The sequence below is a fragment of the Gossypium raimondii genome, chromosome 7 (assembly GCF_025698545.1).
Source record: "Gossypium raimondii isolate GPD5lz chromosome 7, ASM2569854v1, whole genome shotgun sequence".
NCBI classification, from domain to species: Eukaryota; Viridiplantae; Streptophyta; class Magnoliopsida; order Malvales; family Malvaceae; genus Gossypium; species Gossypium raimondii.
Window position 1 is genome coordinate 53,228,278 of NC_068571.1, and position 22,320 is coordinate 53,250,597.

A 22,320-nucleotide genomic window follows, 5' to 3' on the forward strand; every position below is an offset into this window, starting at 1 on the left:
ATGATTCTGATGCATTGCCATCGCCAACACAATAGAGAAAAAGGCAGAGTTGTCCGTTAGAATAATGATGGTATAGCACATGGTAAAAGAAGAGGAGCCCCCATTCACCATTTCCAATTATTCTCCTAATGATACTGATACAAGGACGTTCTTAAACCCCGATTCTCAGTTTTATCACATCACTCTCACAATCCCAAAATATTCTTCGCTTCCTTTTACTCTTTTAAATCATGCAATGAGATTGCAAAATAATGAAAGATGTAGTAATAGGAAACATTATATTTGAACTTAAGTCCCAATCTTTTTGTTAGGAGTAGTGATAAACTTAAACATACAAAATGAAAATGGAATATACATTGGTTTTTTTTGAGCTAAAATTGACCATGAACCTTTAAAAAAAAGACACAACTTGCTTTTTAACAGAAATGTTGACTAAAGCATTAATTTTTCAATTAAACTGGAGTAGAATTGAAGCAGACAAGCATGTCTTTCCTTCACTGAGTTTCGCCGTCAACTAGGAAAAGCATTGTTGTTGCTGTTAGGCTTACTTCAATAACCAATCCTTGAGCTACACCCTTTTTTTGACCTAACTTATAATTCTGCAACCATTATTCACCTCTACTGTTATAAAAACTTTCATTATGTAACATTTTTAAATAGTATAAAAATTAAATTAAATTATTATTTAATATTATTTCTCTTTGTCACCTTTCTATCTCCCCAGCAGAAAAAATGGAAAAAGAAGAAAAACGTGAAAAACCCCAAATTTAAAGAAAAAGAAAAGGAAAAAAAGAATGTGAAAAATTTGTGGGGTGGGGAAGAGTCGAAAAGAAAAAGAAACGATGAAAAAAGAACATGAAAAATAGGGAAAGAAATAAAGAACAGAAAATCATACGTGGTTTGGAGAAGTAGAGTGGTGAAGACAGAGAATGAAAATACAAATATTTTAATTTGAAACTATCTTAAATAATGTCACAATTAGATAAGTGTGGTCAAGCCACCAAAATTGCGGTCAAGCTGCTAGAACAGATATGCGGTTAAATCACTTATAATAGCCCGATTTTTAGAAATGTTGAAAACAGTGGTACGAGACCATCAAATTCAGAAAATAAGCTCGTAAATTTTATTATTTAATAATTACGAGTCAAATATGATTTTTTAAGAGATTTTTGAATTAATAATTTGTGTTTTATAAAAAATTATTAAGTCAAGAAATTGAGGAAAAGAGGTATCGAGACCTTGTTGTTATAAATCGAGCCGTAAGTATTTTTATAAATATTTATGGAGTGTCAATATGGTAGTTTAAAGTTTCGTCAGAAAATTTTAACGTTTCGGCAGTCAATTAATTAAAAAGAACTAAATTGAAAAGATGCAAAATTTGCTAAAGTGATTAAATAGCTTAACAATTAAATAAGAAAGGACTAAAAGATAAAATGGACCAACTTAAGTGGCAGAGACAGCATACCGTTAAAAAAATCAAAGATTTTTATGTATTTAAGGACAAAATTGGAATTACAATAAAGTTTATGTGGCCAAAATTTATTTTAAGGATTTCAAGACCATTTCTTCTTGAAATTTCGGTGGAAAACAGCCATGGAAGAGGGTTTAGAGCTTGTCTTCCATATTTTAGCTTCAAGTAAGTGTAATTCTTACTTTTTCCTTGAAATTTTTGTATTTTTAGACTTTTACAATTAGGTCCAACTTAGTATTCTACTAGTTTCTCATTTTTTTGAAAGTTTAGGAAGATACCATTGATAAGTTCATATGATTTTTGTTATTTGATGATGAAATTGATATGTTAATGGATGTTTAAAGGTGTTTTATTAAAGAATTTTGGATGAAAACATGTTTTAGGGATTAAGTTGAAACGTATTGAAATTGTGGAAAAATTCTGAAATTTCATGGAATCCATGGGCTTTTATTGATATGTATGAGAATTATTAGACTTGGATCAATAATTAAATTGCAAGAATTTCATTTTCCGAGCCTAGGGATGAAATTGTCATGCGTTAAAAGTTTAGGGTCAAAATGGTAATCAATATATTGCACTAAAACAATTTTGGGCAGTAGCAGTGTGCCAACTTTGAAAAATCACCAAAAATCGTGGGAATCGAATTAGAAGATGAGTAAAATATGAAATTAAAGCTTATTAAGTCTAGTTTCTCATAGAAGAAACGGTGTAAGCAATGAAATTGTAAATCACGAGATATAATAAATTTTGTGAGGCAGAGTCAGAATAATTTCAGAATCTCCTGTTCTGACTTTGGAAAATCATTAAAAATTGTAAAAAATTAATTATGGGTTAAAGTTTATATTTTTAGAATATTTAACGAGTCTATTTTCATGATAAATAAATGGGAATACCATTCGAATTCTGCACAATGAGATAATCAATTTTTAGTGAAGAGAGGTCAGAACTGTCGAGCAGTGCAACAGGGGAAACTTTAAAGAATAAACAGTACTTATTGGATAGGTCAAAAATTCTGAAATTTTTATGGTAAAAAGATATATGAATCTAGTTTCAGGTAAAATTAACAGATTTTAATTTGGAGCTCCATAGCTCCAGAATAAAATAATTTAGTGACTCTGACTCAGATGGGCAGCTTTAAGTTTACATGTAAGTGAGTAATAAAATTATGTATTACGTTATTAAGCGTGTTATATACATTAAGGATGTGGAATGGAGAGGAGGAGGAGGACAATAAAATATATGAATGAATTGTATATAAATGATTATATGCCTGATTATAATCGGTCAATGGTAAATTGAATGGTAAATACGTATTGGTATTGAAAGAATTATTGCGGCATTGAAAAGCAATTGATCAAATGTTTAAGAAATTTAGTCATGGTGTATATATATGTGTGTGTGTGTGTGTGTGATAATTTTGATATATGGATGTATTTTGGTTGTGGATTGATCATGATGATAAAGGTTAGGTATATTTGGTCTATTAAGTGACATAATTGAGAAGTATGATAGGTGGGTCATTCTATGTGTGAGATGATGGTACAATTTGGCTTGGTTAAGTAAGTTAAAAGGATGATTATATCATTGAGGTTGCACTGATTAATTCGGTTTATGTGATGGAAATGTCAAGTACATTTGTCTCTGATGCGTGATGATTATTTAATGCCATGAGAATTTGTTTATTGGTGATGTTTAAAATGTATCTATATTTTGTTATATAACTTGTTTTGTAATTTATTTGACAAATGATAAAAATTAACTCGGTTACTATGTGAGGTGAATTATGATTTGGGTAGCACATCTATATTCTGCAATAATAGATAAAATATATTTATGTCATGGGTGAATGGTTAAACACTTGGGCTAGTATAATGTGTATATTTAGTAAGGTTAGTTGGTAATGAAGTAACATGTTTTGGTTTAACATTGAATGGAGAAAATTTGTACTATCTTTGTGGCTAATATTGATAGTCGTATGGGAGAAGAATGGATACTGTATATGTGACACTTAGCTTATGAGATATTGAGTAATTGATATATTACAATAGTTAAATATGAAAATGTGACAACATGAGAATATGTAATGATACGGATCAATTCAGGTACTCGTGATGAATTCAACAAGTAAGTGGAAATTTATAAATTCATACGACGAGAAAGTGAAAGATTGTGAGTATATTGGGCCACGTAAACCCTAATTAGCGAATCAAGAATAACAATTTGAAAGTTTTAGTTTAGATGAAATTTTACAACTCAGTTTAATATGGTTAAAAGTGTATGTGTTCTGGTAATACCTCGTACTCTATTTCGGCATTGAATACAGGTAGGGGGTGTTACATCACTAGATAAGACAAATCATTAAATTGTCAACACTTCCTCCATTACATAATTATCTCACTGCAATGCACATACAATCACTAACCATATATCCAGATGCACACAAATCATACATGCTATACATATTAGAACATGCTATTAACATGCTTTTAGAAGTCGTACAAATAAAAATAGAATATCAAATTTTATTTATATATATGTCACACATATCACAAAACAGACCCTACGAAGTAGTTACCCTCAAAGCATGCATCAAACACGGCTCTACTAAATTTTACTGAAAATGGGCCCACATGCCTGTGGGACTCACATGGCCTACCTGACCTAGCTTGTGTGGCCCACACGGCCTAACACACAGGCATGTGACTCACACGATTTGGTAGACGGTCTTGTGGCGTCGACAGTGAGTTTGTCCATTTTCCACTGTTCTCTATTTTCAGGACAAAAGGTACACACCTTATTGATTTTCGACGTCAACACAACAATAACAAATTTAGTACCTAAAAACGACAACTACAACCAACTCACTTAGCACGAAACAACTAAAATCGAAACTTCAATTCGACATTTACGCACTTAACAAGAATAACCCCCAAATTAGTATCGAATACTTACCCTTGACAAAGCAGCAACTTTTAATAGCACCTAAACCACCAGGGAATTTGATGTCCCACAATCATCACCTAGAAGAGTGTTCATCGCCCTAGGTGTGGCCTGGGTTCGAGTTGCGCTAATCGCGTTGGTTGTTCAGGCTATTTTCCTGTTATTGTAATTTACCAAAAAAAAATACACTCTACTTGTTGGACAACATCGCATAGAAGAATTGGGGAAGTTTTGGAGAGAAATTTTGTAACAGCCTGATTTCGACCCTAATCGGACATAGTGGTTTCGGGACCACAAAATCGAGTCGGAAAAATATTTTAATATTATTTTGTGTGTTTATTATGTGTAAATTTGATTGTGTGAAATTTTTGTGTCTTAATTTTATCATTTAAGTGACCGATTAAAGAAAAAGGATTTAATCGCATAAATAGTAAAAGTTGCTAACCAATTGTTAAAGTACTAAATTGATTTGTTCTTTTAGTGGTAGGTGTTTATGTTGTAATTACACCATGAGTTATATTGATGGACGGTTATGTATATTGTATATAAAATGTGTATATTGAATTATAAAGGTTATTTTGGTAATTATATTAATTATGATAATATAATAAAACATAAAATAAAAACATCACTTGCATGTTCATCTTTAGTAGCTGAAATTAGCCAAGGAAAATAAAAGAAAAGAAAAGCTACACTCGACCTTTGTCTTGCTCAATTAAGGTATGTAATTTGTTCGGTTTTTGATAATTTTTACGTTTTTGAGATTGTTGCTAAATTATCTTCAAAGCCCATGCTTCAAATTTTGAAATTTATGATGATTTTGTGTTTTGACATTGATGATAGCTTGTGATTTTTGTTGTTTGATGGTGAAATATTAAAGATATGTGAAAGATTAATATATTTTGTCTTTGAATTTTGGTGAAATTGAGTAATTAGGGTTAAATTGTGAAAATAAATTTTTGAGAGACTAAAATGCTAAATAAATGAAAAATATGGACTTGTATGGACTAGGGTAAAATTCGGCCTAAGCATGGTATGTGTGAATTTTGTGTTTTATGTAATAGAGACTAAATTGTAAAAAGTGTAAAATGTTAGGGGTAAAATGGTAATTTGCTCATTTATGTGGTTTTGGATTAAATTGAATGAATTAATGAATAAAAAGGCTAAATTTGAATATGTTTAGATCAAGAAACGAAGAAAACAAAATTGTATCGGGGGAAAACGAAAGTAGTCGAGTAGTCGATCGTGTCTGTCGATATCCGAGGTAAGTCGATAAGCATTTAAATTCTGTTAAATTCAATTGGTATATAGTATATATATATATGTGATAAATGGAATTATTAAAGATAATGTTAGTCTTGGCCGAATGTATTTGTTAAAATAGGTAAGTAATTGAGTTCGATTCAAATAGTATTTAACATCTGCAAGCCCGTACGAACCCTAAAAATGCATGAGATTTTTCTGATAAATGTTTTCGTGTAAGACCACGTCTGAGACATTGGCATCGACTTGTGTTTTCGTGTAAGACCTTGTCCGGGACAGCGGCATCGATTAGTGATTACATGTAAGACCACGTCTGGGACGTTGGCGTTGTATAAATCTCTTGATTATTCAAGTATCCTATTTAATTTCGAACGGTTCAATGGGCAATGATAAATGAAGATCAGATATGAAATTGAATTGCATATTCAGGTATGTGTTTGTAAAATGTATGTTTACAAATAGGTTAAGTTGTTATTTATAATTATGGAAAGTATGTGAAAATGGCATTTGAATTAACTAAACCCATATATATGTATATAAGCTGTTGATTCGGCCCTTGTTGAATTAAATGTTGTTCAATGGAAAGGTTATAATTATATATATAAGTTTATTTTCGATTATATAGCTTGAGTTTGAAATCAAGGTATGAAATTATAATGGATGATGTCTTTATATATGGTATGGTATATAATATAGCTTATATTAGTTAAATGTTATATGTTATGAATAATAAATATGCTTAAGCTTATGACTTACTAACCCTTAAATAGCTTACGGTGTATTTGTTTTGGTTGCTTTTGTTTTATAGATTTTGAGATTGTTACGAGCTCAGGAATTCGTCAGAAAAGCTCATCACACTATCAAATAACTACGGTATTTTAAACTAAAACTTCTTTTGAAACTATGACATGTATAAACTAGCTTTGAAGGTTGTTTAATTCGAAGATGTATATATTAAAGCCTTGCGAAAATGGCTTAACATCTTGTTATGTCTGGTTTTGGATTGAATTATGAATTATACATGACTTGATAATAGTTAGTATTTTATGGATAGTATTTTACATGCGAATATTATGTGTGGTTTATTTGGTTGGCATCAAAATGAATATATGATATGATCTATAAATAGAAGTATATTTATAAATGTTGGAGAGTAAAAGAATGTTAAGTGTTCGGTTGTATATTGATTTGGTTTGAGGTGTGATTATAAAATTTTAAAGGGTTTGTATAATTCATTGAGATGTATATTTAAAATGTTAATGCCTATGTACATGTTTGTGGTTGTTTAATTTGTTTGATAGGTTAATGAGATTACCGAGAGTTATAAAAGTGATATTTGTTTTGCATCTTAGATTAATGTGGTAATGAAATGGAATGTGGAATCGGAAGTGAATTATGTTTGAGCATTTATTGCATGAAAATGGTTAATTCGGTTATATGCATTTAAATCGGTATATGAATTGTTGTTTAAACATTGGTTTTGATAGATAATTTTATTAGTAAGAATAGGTTTGTTTTGGGCGTATAATGTAATAGCGATAACTTATATACATATAATAGGACATATGTAATTCGGTTGTATAATTAGAACATGTATATTTGTTTTACATTTGGGAGTGAGTTGATTTGGTTACAAGATGAGCTAATTACGAACACTGTTAAAATATTTTGGATGTTGTTAAAAGAGATATATGTGTGAATCGACATTAGTACGTATAAGGTACTTTCATTGTATAATTTGGTTTTGGTAAATTATAAGTTTGGCTATGGCATACGTTTCTTTTCTTGTATATGTGCATATTTTAGTTAGTTAAGAATTAGACTATAGCTTGTTTTATATATATAACATATGTGTAATTAATAACCATATTATATTTGGCTAAACATAAATTCAAATTATATACATTTATAATCGGTTTTATAGGTAAGTATCAAATTGGCTATTATGTGTTTGTATTTTTTGTTTTGAATAGGTGAGTCATTAAATTCGTTAATTATATGACTTAATTATATAGCATATTTAGTTATAGTATTTAATTGAAATAGGCTTGGTTATATTAACATAAAGTGCTATTGATTAAATAATTTATGTACAATGACTGAGTTTGTTTATGTAAAAAAAAATTTGGAGACTATGAAATTATGAAAAGTTAAATTGTTTAGGCTATTGAATTTGGAAATGTTAAAATGTACATTATTCTATTTTATTTTATTTTATTTTTGTCCGTTTAATTAGTTTAAATAATTGAATTAAATTATCTTATTTGTTATTTATCTTTGAAATAAGCTTAATATTAAGTAATGCTTCAGAACCCCAAGGGTGTTACAATTTTTTTGGGGATAATTTCCAAAAAAAAAAGAAAAAGAAAACTACCCATATCCCACTAAATCCCCTAAGTAACCATTATAAGATTTCTCAGAATTGTGTATCAAAAAAAAAAAAAAAGATTTCTCAGAATTTAATTGAATCCTTACCATTAAACCAACATATTTATTTTTGTCAACAAATCTCCAGAATTTAAAGATAAGTCAGATGCTCAAGTTAAGAGATAGGACAAAAATAACAAAAATTTAAGGGGAGAGATTTGAACATAGGACCTCAAGCACATAAACAATTTTAATATATATTTTTAATTTCATGTAAATAATGATGTAGATAAAAAATGACACGTGGTAGGTTTTATTAATTGAAGTTTTTCCTTAATGGAGATAATGATAGGGGCCAATATAATGGTTACGAAATTATAGTTTAAGTATTTCGTTCGACAAAAAAAAGTTTAGGTGCTTAACTTTAAAAAGCATTATAATTTGAGGGTTGCTTATTTAATTAAGCCTTGTTTTAAAATGTTTATCACTTAAATTTTAAATTGATTACTAAATTTTAAAACGTTTTAATTGAGTATCAAAAAATATTAATAATATTATATTAATCAAATCCTTCTATTAGTTTAATTATTAATTAGGTGTTAAATTTCAGTTCAAACTTAAAGGGTATATTTAATGTGTGAATAATTTGAATTTGGCATGTTTGGGAAACTCTCAATAAACTCTCAATAAGAGTAAGGGCAGAACTTAGAAAGAGCTAGAGTGGCCTTGGCCCTACAAAAAAAAAAAAAAAAAATCCTTAAGGCCTTCAAATATTTTAAACTTTTTAATTGAACTGTCTAAAGTTTTCAAAATATTTCCTAAAATTTTAATTAAACCCCTATTTTTTTGAAAATTGCAAATAAGCCCTAAATTCTTTTGAAAATTTTAATTGTACATCCCAATTTTTTAAAAAATTAATTAGACCCCAAAATGTAATGCCGCATCCACAATTGTTTAAAGGGTTAATTTTTAACATGTTAAGTTCATGTTATAGATATTTAAGGTAACATATAAGGTGTAAGGTAAGGACTAAATTGTAGAGAGGACCTAATTGATACGAAATTTGTGATGAATTTAAAAATTAAAGTGGGGGTGAAATTAACCCAAAGAAAAAGGAAAAAAAAAAAACGGTTCCTCTATATTGACCAAAAGAAAGAAAGAAAAAAACGCATCCCCCATTATAATTATTGCCATTTGCTAGACCCGCTCTCCTTCCGTTTTAACTCTGCTTTTTTTTTTTTTTTGCACTTTTTTCGAACATCGAGATACCTCTCTTTTTCTTTTTTTATTTATTTATGGATTCTTACCAGACATTTGTTCTTTGCTCTGTCTTGATCACTTCTTACGAGCCGCCGACAATTATTTCTTTGTGTTTCGTTTCTCATCTGTAAATCCCACAATGGTGTTAAGTTTCAGCTCTGTAATTTTAGTTTCAGTTTTAATACTGAGTTATGGAGTCAACTCAGAACCGGTTCAAGACAAGCAAGCTTTACTTACGTTCCTTTCAATGGTCAAACATGAGAACCGGGTTCAATGGAACTCATCAACTTCAGCTTGTGATTGGGTCGGTGTCGAATGTGATGCTACACGGTCTTTTGTTTTCACTCTCCGGTTACCTGGTGTGGGACTCGTCGGTTCCATTCCACCTAAAACGATCGGTCTTTTGAACCGACTCCGGGTCTTAAGTTTAAGGGCGAACCGTTTATCCGGTACCGTTCCGGCCGATTTTTCCAATTTGACTCTGTTGCGGGGTCTTTATTTGCAAGAGAATCAGTTCACCGGTTCGTTTCCGTCTAGCTTGACTCGTTTAACTCGTTTGGTACGGCTTGATCTTTCTTCTAACAATTTCACCGGTCCAATTCCTGTCGGAGTCAACAATTTGGCTCATCTGACTGGTCTTTTCTTGCAAAACAACACGTTTTCCGGTTCTCTTCCGGCTATCAACTCTGACGGTTTAGATGATTTCGATGTTTCTAATAACAACCTTACCGGTTCAATTCCCTATACCTTATCTAAATTCCCGGCATCTTCATTCGCCGGAAATATCGGACTTTGTGGGGGTCCACTCCGGGCATGTAACCCAACTTACCGTAAAAGTTCCGGGCTTTCCACCGGCGCCATTGTTGCCATCGTCGTTGGGTCTGTACTCGTTGCATTATTGTTCCTACTATGCCTCATTCTTTTTCTTTGTAAACAGCAAAGACGGCCGGATAGAAAGGAGAAGCCAGTTACGGAAGAGACACGGGCAGCTCCGCCCGCGGAAGCGGGGACTTCGTCTTCTAAAGATGACGTGACCGGTGGGTCAATTGAAAGGGAAAAGAATAAGCTGGTGTTTTTTGAAAGTGGGGTTTACAGCTTCGACTTGGAGGACTTGTTGAGGGCCTCAGCTGAAGTGTTGGGAAAAGGCAGCGTAGGAACGTCGTACAAGGCGGTGCTGGAAGAAGGGACGGCGGTGGTAGTGAAACGGTTGAAAGACGTGGCGGCTAGTAAAAGGGAATTCGAAATGCAAATGGAAAAGTTGGGTAAAATCAAGCATGAAAAAGTGGTTCCTTTGAGGGCATTTTACTACTCCAAAGATGAAAAGCTGCTTGTTTACGAGTTCATGCCTAACGGTAGCTTGTCTGCTCTGCTTCACGGTGAGTTTTCTTTTTTATTTGAATTCATAAGCATGCAAAAATTGGCTTACATTATTAGGGTTAATTGCATTAGAGGTCCTTCATTTATGATTTAAATTTTAAATCAATCTTTAAACTTCAAAACATTTTAATCGAGTCTTGAAAATATATCGCATCAATTAGGTATTTCTTTCTGTGTAGCCGTAAATTAGAATGTTAAATGTTAATTCAGATCTGACATGACATGGAGTGTATGTGGATTGAATTTTAAATGCGTCTATATCTATTGCTTAAAGAGCTTCAACCTACATGTTAAAAAAGATTTTTTTATATACAATGTCATTTTCTACCCATAATCTCTACTCAACCCTTAAATAGATAGAAAATACTTTTTCTCCTCTATAATTTATAAAATCTTTGTTAGTATATGGTAAAATTATATTTTACCCAATAATAATAAAATTTTATTTAGTCTCATAAAAGTTATAAAGATATAATAAAATACCATTTAACAATATAGATTTTAATTTTTAAAATTTGATAACATGTTTTAGAAGTCATGAATAATAAAATACATGTTGGTTTGAATATGACTTTGACAAGTTGGGTTTCCCTTTTTGGTCAAATTGAAAAGTTGATATTGACAACAATGGGTCTCCACTTGTTACATTTATGTTTCTTTTCCCTTTTTCTACATTATATTATGTTAATTTGTTTGGGTTATAGTGGGGGGTTTCATGATGGAAGAAGAATTGATAAATCATTTAAGACATTTTTTCCCTTTGGGGGAATGGATTCATTTGCATCATTCCTCAACTTTCTTTGAATTTTAAGTTTAAAACAAAAGTAGTACTTGTCTTTTCTTTTTGGTATTTTTGTTCTTATTTCTGCCACTACCATTGCATTATGCACTTCTTCTCCCACCATGTTTAATGGTATGTCACATCAGTAAAACATGTTTTCATCAAATTTACGTACATGGAATTATATTGCAGGTAGTAGAGGCTCAGGCCATACACCGCTGGATTGGGACAATCGGATTAAGATAGCATTAAGCACCGCTAAGGGTCTATCATACCTCCATCTTTCTCAGGTCGCTCACGGCAACATCAAGTCCTCCAATATCCTTCTTGGACCAAACCGCGAAGCTTGCATCTCCGACTACGGTCTCAACCCGCTCTTTGGCAACACCACTCCGCCTAGTCGTGTTACGGGCTACCGAGCACCTGAAGTGCTTGAAACACGTAATGTTACGTTCAAGTCTGATGTTTATAGTTTTGGTGTTTTGTTGCTAGAGGTGTTAACAGGTAAATCACCTAGCCAAGCATCATTAGGGGAAGAAGGGATTGATCTTCCTCGTTGGGTCCAATCGGTGGTTCGTGAGGAATGGACAGCTGAGGTTTTCGACGCGGAGTTGATGAGATATCACAATATTGAGGAGGAAATGGTGCAACTGTTACAGATTGCAATGACTTGTGTATCGGTGGTTCCTGATCAAAGACCTGCCATGGTAGATGTGGTACGCATGATTGAAGATCTGAATAGAGCTGAAATCGATGACGGATTACCACAGTCATCTGATGCTAATACTCCGCCTACCGAATCAAGGACTCCACCTACATCCGCCACACCTTAAAAGCATAATGTGAAGGAAGAAGAATTGCCTCAAATTTGTGTTTGTCTTATTTTGTTTTTTTAATTTTTATTTCGTTTCTTGAGTTTATTTGCATATCATAATATAATTTTGCACTTAGATTAGGGGGATTTTGAATTGATTTTGGAAGATGGATAGTTTTGTATATTATATTATAATACATGTTATGCAATATATTTTAAAAATCCATTATCTATATCCACCTTAGAAGTTTTTTATTTTTAGAAAATGGACTGATAAGTGAGTATTTTTATCTAAAATATGATAAAAACAAAATTGTCAAATTAACAATTGGACTTGATTTTTAAATATGAAAAATAGAGGACTAAAATTCAAATTTGTGAAGAGTACATCGACTTATGACATATTTTAACCTTTATACTACAAACAAATATTATCAATATATTTATAATTGTAATATATATTTATTATTAAAATATTAATATTAAATATTTTAATAATATATGAATAATATTATTTAAAATTTATTATTGAAATAAAATTATAATATTAAATAATTTATTATATTATTAAATATAAATAATTAAATATTGAAAATTATAATATTTGAGTGAATAGGAATTTTAATTTTAATTAATATAGTCCATGTGCGATTCGATACTACTTTCCTACCTATTGTTCTTAATCTATTTTTAAATTGTCTCTTACATGTGTTCTTGGCTGGAGCAAGTGTCTTTGGCCCGGCAAGACTGTAACTCTAATCCCTTCGTTGATTTTACCTCTTCCAGATACCATTGTTTCTCTTAATAACTACTTGTTACTTGAGCCAGTGAAGTGGTACCACGTCTCACTAAAAAGGCTACTTATATTTTGGTTGGTGACTTGATTCGTAGTGTATGTATTTTTTACAGTTAACTATTTGCACATTTCTCAAGTATGTACCTCCTCTAACAACCGAGGCATTGTCACTCAGTGAGCTCTCGGGGCTCTTTGCGGAGTCAGGAGATAAACCTGAAGTATTTCGGGCTTGGGACAATACCTTCGATTGTTAAGGATTTAGTCGACTATTGTTAAGCTGTCGAGACCTATAAAAATAAAAACCTACTTGAATATATAAAATTAATAGATAAAAACAAATAAGGTTACATTTATAGAAATCATGATAATTTTATTTCATTAATAAAAATAAAGGGGGCCTAAAATTAAAATTAAAACAAAGTAAAAAGAGGTTGTAAAGTAAAATAAAATAAAATGTTTATTTTTAGGGCAAAAATAAAATATTAAAGAAAATTCAAAAGTGTCTTAAATTACATAAAGCAAAAATTTTCAAGATATTTTGACAATTTTCGCATCAAACTTCTAGGCCATCTTTGGATGCTTTCCTGATGTGTATGGGCTTGAGTTGTAAAATAGCTTTAATTAGATATTTTAGTTCCCTTTGAATTGATATATTACGATGCTAAGTAGAGATCTGTAACTCAAGTTAAGGCTAAAATATTGAAACTACACCATGCTGAAATGCAAAACTTGTCAAAAAAACTTTAAGCTCACTTTTCACCAATTATTCCCTAAATCAAATAATATTAATATAAATAATATAATTAACAACATAAATAACATAATTTAATAGAAAGAATATTACAAATAAATTGAGAAATTATGCATTTAACAAATGATATTTTAGAAATTCTCTAGAAAGAGTTAAACTCTCAACACCAAATTTGTATATAATTTATAAACAAATTAATAAAATATAAAAACTAATGGCTTACAATTAAATAGGATTACATCATAGTTATAATAAAATGAAAATTGTTCATCTCTTTTGGAAGTTGAAGAATTTCATGGAGAAAGCAAATACAGAAGCAAACAACAAAGTAAACCCAATTAGGACAAGACAGACTATCCATAACCAGTCATGTCTGAAGCCAAAGTAATCTTCCACGAACTGAGCCACTGTTTCTCCTGTCTCTAACTTGTTCTGCAAGTCACCATACTGTGAAGTTGTCATTCCCCACATGGACCATGAAACCGGACACACCCAAGCATACCATCTCCACCACACAACAATCCTCTACAAATTTGTAAAAATTCCATACAATCATCATGTATATATATATATATATATATATATAGAATCTTAATAAAAAAAGATGGAAAGAGATGAAAGTAGAGCTTACCGGTCGCGGAATTATGAAACCGGAGAAGAGACTCCACATTGTAAAAAAGATACCAGAAAGTACTGCAGCAGTTGGTTGATTAGGACTTGCAGATACAACCATGATTCCATAGTATATGTAGAGAAGAACTGTGATGAACATGATGAATGTGTTTAAGAAGAACTTGGATGCTGTCCATTGAAACCCCATCATTGCATAAACTATAACCCCATATATAGCAACTTGAGCTATGGTATATGGGATTTCAATAGCAACCTGAAAATGGGAAAAAAATTGTTACTAGGTGAGCAAGGCAAACCAAATGGTAAAGATTAATTAATTACCTGTGCAAAAGCATAAGGTAATGCAGAATAAAATCCAGCAGCTCTTTCTCTGTAAAAAACTGTTCTTTCAGCTATTATAACAGGTCTCACTGAAGCAGCACTTTGTGTTCCCATGAATGTAATTGCAGTGTACATTGCACCCATTGCATTGAAAAGATCCTGTTTTGTTCCCCTGTAATAATCAAAGTTAGTATCTTTTCTTCGATTCAAGCTTGAGCTTAAAATGTTTACCTTTTGCTTCCAAGGTTCCAGAATAAAACTCCGAAAATAATGCTCATTGCAGTACTGAAATAAAGCCTCACTGCATTGTATGATGTGTTCCTCCAATATGATCTGTGTTGTTTCCATAAACAAGCTATGAATTGTGTAAGGTAGGGTTGTGCATACTTGGTCGGAAAATGGAGATCGTGTGAGCCAGGAGGTGGTGTGCTCAACTCCGAAATCAAGGCCTTGTTTCTTCTGCAATATTAGCTTGGAGTATAAGTTTTAAGAAGTAGCAAAGATTGTGATTACATTATATGTATATATATATATATATATATGAGATAATCAACCTATAAAGATCGGATCTTTTGTACTGGTCAGCGAATTTTACTCCTAGAATCTCTTCTTGAGGTCGTGTTGTCACTTCCAACACCCAGGTTGCCGGGTTATAGCCTTCTTTTATCTTGCTTACTCCATTGATATCCTCAAAGTACTTGATCAAATGGCTTGACATACGGCCTAGAGGACCGAAATATATTTCTTCACCTCCGCGTGTTAATAGGAAGAGCTATATATAGATGACATTAAAGATTTATTGTCACTAAAGTTTTCTCAAAAAGACATATAAGAGTAAGTTGTTAAAATCTCTTACCTCATCAAAAGATTCGAATATATCGATACTGGGTTGGTGAATTGTGCATACCACAGTTCTTCCTGTATCCACCGTGTTTCTCACGGTTCTCATCACAATAGCTGCTGCTCTTGCATCAAGACCTGAGGTTGGTTCATCCATGAAAATTATCGAAGGGTTAGCAACGAGCTCGACTGCAATGGTTAACCGTTTACGCTGCTCGATGGATAGTCCGTTCACGTTAGGAAATCCAACCAATGCATCTCTCAATGGCTTCAACTCAATCAATTCCATAACTTCCTCAACAAAAAGCTCTCTACTTTCAGGATCAATGTCACGAGGCAACCGAAGCCACGCCGAGTATAGTAAAGATTCGTAGACAGTTACAAGAGGAGAATGAATGTCGTTTTGTTCGCAATAACCGGTAACTCGAGCAAAAGTATCTTGTTTCTTTTGATAGCCTGAAACAGTGATGTTTCCTTCTGTATATCCACTGTTTTTCCTCCCTGCTAACACATCAAGCAGTGTAGTCTTACCAGCTCCACTAACACCCATTAAAGCTGTTAAAACACCTGGTCTGAATGCTCCACTCACTTGATTTAAAAGCACCAATCTATCATCCAACACGCCTTGGGATCTCATTCCCTAAAAAAATGGTAACTTCATGTCATGTGATAGGATTTCAAGAACATCTCAAGCATTGTATGTTGATTAATTACCTTTGGCATATCAACCGAATACGTGATGTTCTCGAAGGTAACTGATAGTGGTGTAAAAGGAAGAAGCATTCCTCTCTCTTGATAATTATGAACCGCCACGGCATCTGCAAGTGCATGTACTTGTCAATGAGGTTGAATCTGAGGCAATACATATAGAAAATGAGAGCTCTTAAAGGGCTTACTTCTAGATGCTCTCTTAGTCTTTGAGTTGCTTTTGTTTAACAATGTTCCGTCACCTTCACTTGCCATGGTAGTGTCTTCTTTAGTAGATTCTTCACTCAAAAACACTGCCTGCGATTTCCCATATTCTGCAGGCATTCATCGAAAATGAAAATGTTACTCGAAAAACGGGGGGAAAAAAGTGACTTTAAAAGTGAGGTTACATTACCATCAAGGTAAGCAAAAGCCAGAGCAGATATGGCATTGAAGAGGAATATAAAGCCAATCAATGCAACAATACTAATCCAATACCAATTTGGATTAGTGAATACCCCACGAGCTTTCAAGACCGCTACTCCAACCGTCTCTTTTGTTCCGTTAAGAGCCTGTATTCATTTCCACATTCACATTTTTATATATACACTTTGAAGCTCAAAACTTAAGATAAAAGCGAAACTTACTTTATTCCAAGCATGGCCGAGGAATTCATTTACTGAAATGGCAGTTTGAACATACATAAGAGGCGATGTCCAATATCCCCATATCAACCAGTTGGGCATATTTTCTGCAAGGTGGAAGCTCATATTAAAAGCCATATATGTCAAACTGTATATATCAGATATGTTAATAATACCTCTTGATAAAATAAATCCACCAAATATTAAAAGCCACATCACTGAAAGACAACCAGCTGTGTTAGCAACAACGTGATCTCTAGTTAATGCAGCAAGGCATCTAAACAGTGCATAAGACATTTGTCCACTCATGACAAGGACAAGATATTGTTTTAACATCCTGTGGCAACACAAATATGAAGGGGTTAAGCAAGTGAATGTAAGAAATGAGTCGTGATGTTTTGTTTGATACTGACCTTGTAATGTTGGGATCAAATCCTATTACGTAGTAAGTTATAACAATCCAAACAGCAACTTCAAACATTGATATAAAGATACCAAGAACCGCCGTTGGTAATGAAAATGCCCATGATGGATAAAACAGACGGTCTCTTTGTTTGTAAAAGACCGGAAGCTTATCGATCGTTAATGGAAGTTCAAAAAACCCGGTGAAGTTAATCGTGTTTAGGACAAAAAAGAGAGCCCCTAAGTAAACTGTTCCATCTGCAATTGTACTATGATGCTTTCTAGCTTCAACGAAAACGGTAGCAACGATAACTGCACCGAGTTCCAACTGAAATATCTTGAAACCATGTAAGAACACATTTCTTTTCATCAAAATAACTTCTCTTGACAAACAAGCTTTCATCAATTCCATTTTGTTAGCTCCATATCTAGTTTTTGTCAAAGCTGCAGGGTGATTCTTTGACCTGTCAAATGGAACAGCAAGCTGGTTTTTGATGTCTAATCCAATATGAAACGACTCGAAGGCTTCAGCAAATTCATTAACCGAAACAAAACGATACGGTGTTTCGTGACGAAACCAGTATTGTCCTTGATCTTTTCTTGATGTAACCTGTTAACAGGGTTGGTTTATAGTTATTTCAATGGAATGAACATAAAACAAAACATGATTCATAACATGTACTTACTTCTTGTAAGTAATCCGCAACGCCTTTTCTTTCAGGACATTTGAACCCCATGGATTCGAAGAACTTAAGAACGTGGTCTCGAGGGCCCTGGTAAACTATTCGTCCTTCTGAAAGAAGGATAATGTCATCAAAAAGCTCAAAAGTTTCAGGTGGGGGCTGAAGAAGTGAGATTATAGCAGTTTTGTTGAAAATGTGGATTGATTGTTTGATACAGTTGACAATTTGGTAAGTTGTGGAACTATCAAGACCTGTTGATATATTGTCCATAAAAAGTGCTCCTACAGGACCAACAAGCATCTCCCCTGCCAGTGTCACAAACATTCAAATCACCAACATTGAATCTTTATCATGTTTTAAAATAGCTAAAAGTACTATAGAGACCCTTGTACTAAGAGTCAGATTGTATTTTGCCTCCTCTACTAAGAAAATGAACAAATTAAGCCTTGTACATTAATAGAAAGGACCAATTTACTTTTTGTTCTAACGTGCAAGAACTATTTTGCCCATTTCTTTTAAGTAAGAGGGCAAAATACAATCTAACTTCTAGTAGGTAGGGTGACTTTCACAATATTTTACCTTTAAAACATGTTATAAGTTTGCATTTATACCTGTAGTTACACGTTTCTTTTGTCCACCAGAAACACCTCTCATCATTGCATCTCCTACTATGGTGTCAGCACAAACTTCCAGTCCTAAAATCTGTTGGGGCAAAACAAAAACAAAATGAAAATTTAGCAAATTTTTAATGAATAAAATTTGGTTATATAATATAGGGTAAATTATACCCGAAGTTACTAAATTATTAGTAAGTTTACGTTTTGGTCACTTAACTTCAAAAAGTTACAAAATGATTACTAAACTATTAAAAAAATTTCATTTAAGTCAATTATTTGTTTAAATTGCTGTTATATGGCTTATTTGTTTGCACCAAATACAAAATAAAAAACTCTTCTTCTCTTTCTCTTTGATAGTTTAGTTTTTTTTTTCATAAAACAACTTTGAGTCACAAATTTGGGAACAAAAATTCAAACAGCTTTCTTCTCAAATTTCTGACAACTGTCAGGCATGTTCTTCTACTTATTGATGGGTACTGATCTATCGTACTGATATTTGAATCATCGCTTGATGCTCATTGGCTGAATTTAAAAAAAGAAAAACCTTAACAGCCTAGTTACTTAAATGAAATTTTTTCATCACTTAAATGTCTGTTTTGTAACTCTTTTAAGTTAAATGAAAAAAGAGGTAAACTAATTTAGTTACATTTACATTATAATATAAAGATAGCTTGATACTACCTTGAGAGCATAGTCTGTAACAATTTCTTCCTTGTGTCCTTTCAGAACTGATGCCTGCATGACAAAAGATGCATAAAATGTTGGTCAAATTCGCTTTTGATCCCTCTACTTTGACAGTTTTCATTAATTTCACCTTCATTAAGGCATCGATATAAGGATCTGGTCTAATATTCAACTCCTTTTCTCTTCTAAGGAGCTCAGTAAGCATATCTGAAGAATGCCAAAACAAGCACCCAAATGAATATCATATACCAAAATTATATAATATATGTATATGTGTATATATATGAATTACTTACCATAACCAGTGCCAACGCCTTGACATTTGGCAGAGAAAGCCAAAGTTTCTCTAACAGTCAATTGAGGTAAATGGATATCATATTGGCTGATATAAGCTGATGTTCTTTGGGGAACAAATTCATGCATTTCGTGACCATTATACGTTACTTTCCCAGAAAACTATAGTATTAAAAAAAAAAAAACTCATAGTCAATATAACTGATTCTAAGTCAATAAATGAAAAATAATATAAACAAAGAAAGACTGTTGCAGTTACCTTGACTAGTGGGTCAAGTTTACCGGTCAATGCTTGAAGTAGGGTGGTCTTTCCTGAACCTGGTGGGCCTAAAAGTAGTGTTAACCTGAAAATAAATTAAAATAAAATAAAATCTGTATTAACTTGGTCTAATTTTGGTTTTGGTCCCTCTACTATATTCAAATTGGAGGTTTAATCACAATACTTTAAAGAATCCATTTCAGAAAAAAAGGTACTATGATAGGTGGAAGTATGAAACAGTAACACTATGTCATCTGTATTCCTTTTCTAATAGTTTAAATGCCCATAAGTATTTTTATCTTGAAAATCTTGAAGTTCAAGATGAAATTACTGTTGTGACATTAAACTATTAGAAATAGATAATATCTTTATTTCATACAATCCTTTCTCTCTTTATTATACACTAATAAAAAGAATAAAAAAAAGACTAATATAAACAAAATTATTATTTAATTTTATTTGTAGAATAATAAAATTTTTAAACAATATTAACTCTATTAAACAGTAAAGTAAATAAGTAAATATTAACCCAAAACTAAAACCAAAAATCAATTTAATTACCTGCCTGGCTTGATAATCCCACTCACATCTCGTAAAATTGAGAATTTTTTCTTGTGACTTGAGAGTATATGAAGGTAATGCCCAACACCCTATACCACGTACAAATAAACCATAGCTTCTTTTTTTTTTTTCTTTTCATAATACCATCATCGACAAATATGAACTGTGATATGAATGAGATATATATATATATATATATATATATATATTCTTGCATACATGGAAAGGTGTATCTTAAAAGAAAAAAAAGAAGAAGAAAAGAGTATATATAAACATGCACGGTATACCTCTACAATATTGAAAAGTGAGTTGGAGATTGTTGGCAAAGCCCTACTACCAACATAGGCTTCTCCTTGTACGTTTATGTCTTCGAATCGAACTTCTATTGTTGGCAAATTCAAAGAAACCCTAATTCATCCGATTTAAAAAAAATATTTTTAGCGTATTTAATACGAAGAAAATGGGTCAATATGGGTCGAGTTAAATATTCATTCGTATTTCAGTAAGTACTAAGATCCAAGTCTCACAGTTCACAAGTGATTTATAAGTACCATTTTCAGCGTCTAAGAAGCTGGTGATATGCTTTGACCCTAGACCCGGAAAAAAATGTAAGAAAAGGGGTGTTAGAATGGTAACCTGTCGATTCTTTGTTTGATGTTCTTCAAGAACTCTTCATGTTTATCAGCATTCTTTATAAACCTATTAAGCAACTCTTTACTTTCTTGGAACCCAAGTTTTCGAAGATCAATCTCTTTCAAGTCACCCAAAACCCCATGCAAAACTCCTTTACGAGCACGGTCGTAGGTGGGGAGTCGTTCGAGAGCTGCCCATTTCAGTGCTTCTTCATCGTCTTCTTCTTGCACTCTGCTGCCTGACATGGTCGAACATGTCCTGTAATGTCCTATTTCCATCGACATATTTCTCTCTGTCTGTCCTAAAAACACAAATAGATGAAACCAAGACAAAAGGATCTCGTTGTCAACAGTCAACACTACACGTTACTTTTTTCTCCGCTACAAGGAGGAATTAAAAGAAAAAAAAAAGTTGGTATATGGAGATTTTGGGATGTGTTTTGTTTGAAAGAAAAAGAGTATCTGCATTTAATTACAGCATGGATTTTGTGCCGCTTTTATGCAATTGTTGTATATCCTTTGTTACCACTTTTATTCATTTCCTTTTTTTCCAAATACAATTTTTTATAACTTACCTTAAAAATCCTAACGCTTGTGCATCAATTCAGATGCAAAATTATTTGGTTAAATTATTCAAATAAGTCCAAATTGTAATAGAGTTAAGCAAAAATCTTCAACCAATATTTCTATTTTAGATTTTAAAAATACTAAAATATTGTTGACATGGATGCATGTAGATATTTCTCTGCATTACCTCCCTGCATACTTTTGTCCAATTTTTAGTATTAAGGGGATGAATTTTTAGATTTCACAAAATCTTGTTCGGATTACATCATTTATTACAAGCTTCCGCAACTCAATATTCACGCTTTGTCTTAGCTGTATCCAAGTTTGTAATTTGATTCATCCATAATATGTAAATTTGTTCTTACTTACATCTTTTTACTTCACTTTATTAAAAATATATATGCATTTATTTTTAATTTTTTTATAAAATTTTATATTAATATTAGGTAAATGTAGCATGGAGGTTCTTGTAATAGGTGTTAGATTTTATTTTGTCCATTCTACTAAAAAATGGACAAGTTAATCTCTGTACATTAGATCAAAATGTAATTTGGTCATTCTGTTAAAAATTTCATCTATTTTTACTGTTAAAAACTAGTCTCTGTATGTTAACATAATGTACATGTGACACATCACATGTCACTGTTTGATTATTCCGTCTGGCACGCCAATTTTT

At 32.2% G+C, this 22,320-nt stretch overlaps 2 protein-coding genes and 1 long non-coding RNA gene across 3 annotated transcripts; 2 read left to right on the plus strand and 1 right to left on the minus strand.

Moving 5' to 3' along the window:
* The first annotated feature begins 1,537 nt into the window (after positions 1-1,537).
* LOC105770182 (uncharacterized) lies at positions 1,538-6,743 on the plus strand. The gene is made up of 3 exons (XR_001126172.2): positions 1,538-1,636; positions 5,595-5,675; positions 6,483-6,743. It is a non-coding gene; the product is annotated as an uncharacterized LOC105770182 (long non-coding RNA).
* Positions 6,744-9,269: 2,526 nt separating this feature from the next.
* Positions 9,270-12,508, plus strand: LOC105771190 (probable inactive receptor kinase At2g26730). The gene is made up of 2 exons (XM_012592919.2): positions 9,270-10,677; positions 11,652-12,508. Exons 1-2 carry the CDS (start codon positions 9,441-9,443, stop codon positions 12,290-12,292), a joined length of 1,878 nt encoding a protein of 625 aa, XP_012448373.1. The 5' UTR covers positions 9,270-9,440; the 3' UTR covers positions 12,293-12,508.
* Positions 12,509-13,962: 1,454 nt separating this feature from the next.
* On the minus strand, positions 13,963-19,787 carry LOC105770359 (ABC transporter G family member 38). The gene is made up of 17 exons (XM_012591905.2): positions 19,628-19,787; positions 19,462-19,538; positions 19,329-19,382; positions 18,642-18,732; positions 18,034-18,335; positions 17,359-17,957; positions 17,122-17,282; positions 16,949-17,052; positions 16,717-16,873; positions 16,511-16,636; positions 16,329-16,432; positions 15,631-16,254; positions 15,329-15,546; positions 15,006-15,233; positions 14,775-14,946; positions 14,452-14,706; positions 13,963-14,345 (listed from the first exon to the last, which is right to left on the minus strand). The coding sequence occupies exons 1-17, from the start codon at positions 19,752-19,754 to the stop codon at positions 14,088-14,090; spliced, it is 3,657 nt and encodes a 1,218-aa protein (XP_012447359.2). The 5' UTR covers positions 19,755-19,787; the 3' UTR covers positions 13,963-14,087.
* Positions 19,788-22,320: the final 2,533 nt, after the last annotated feature.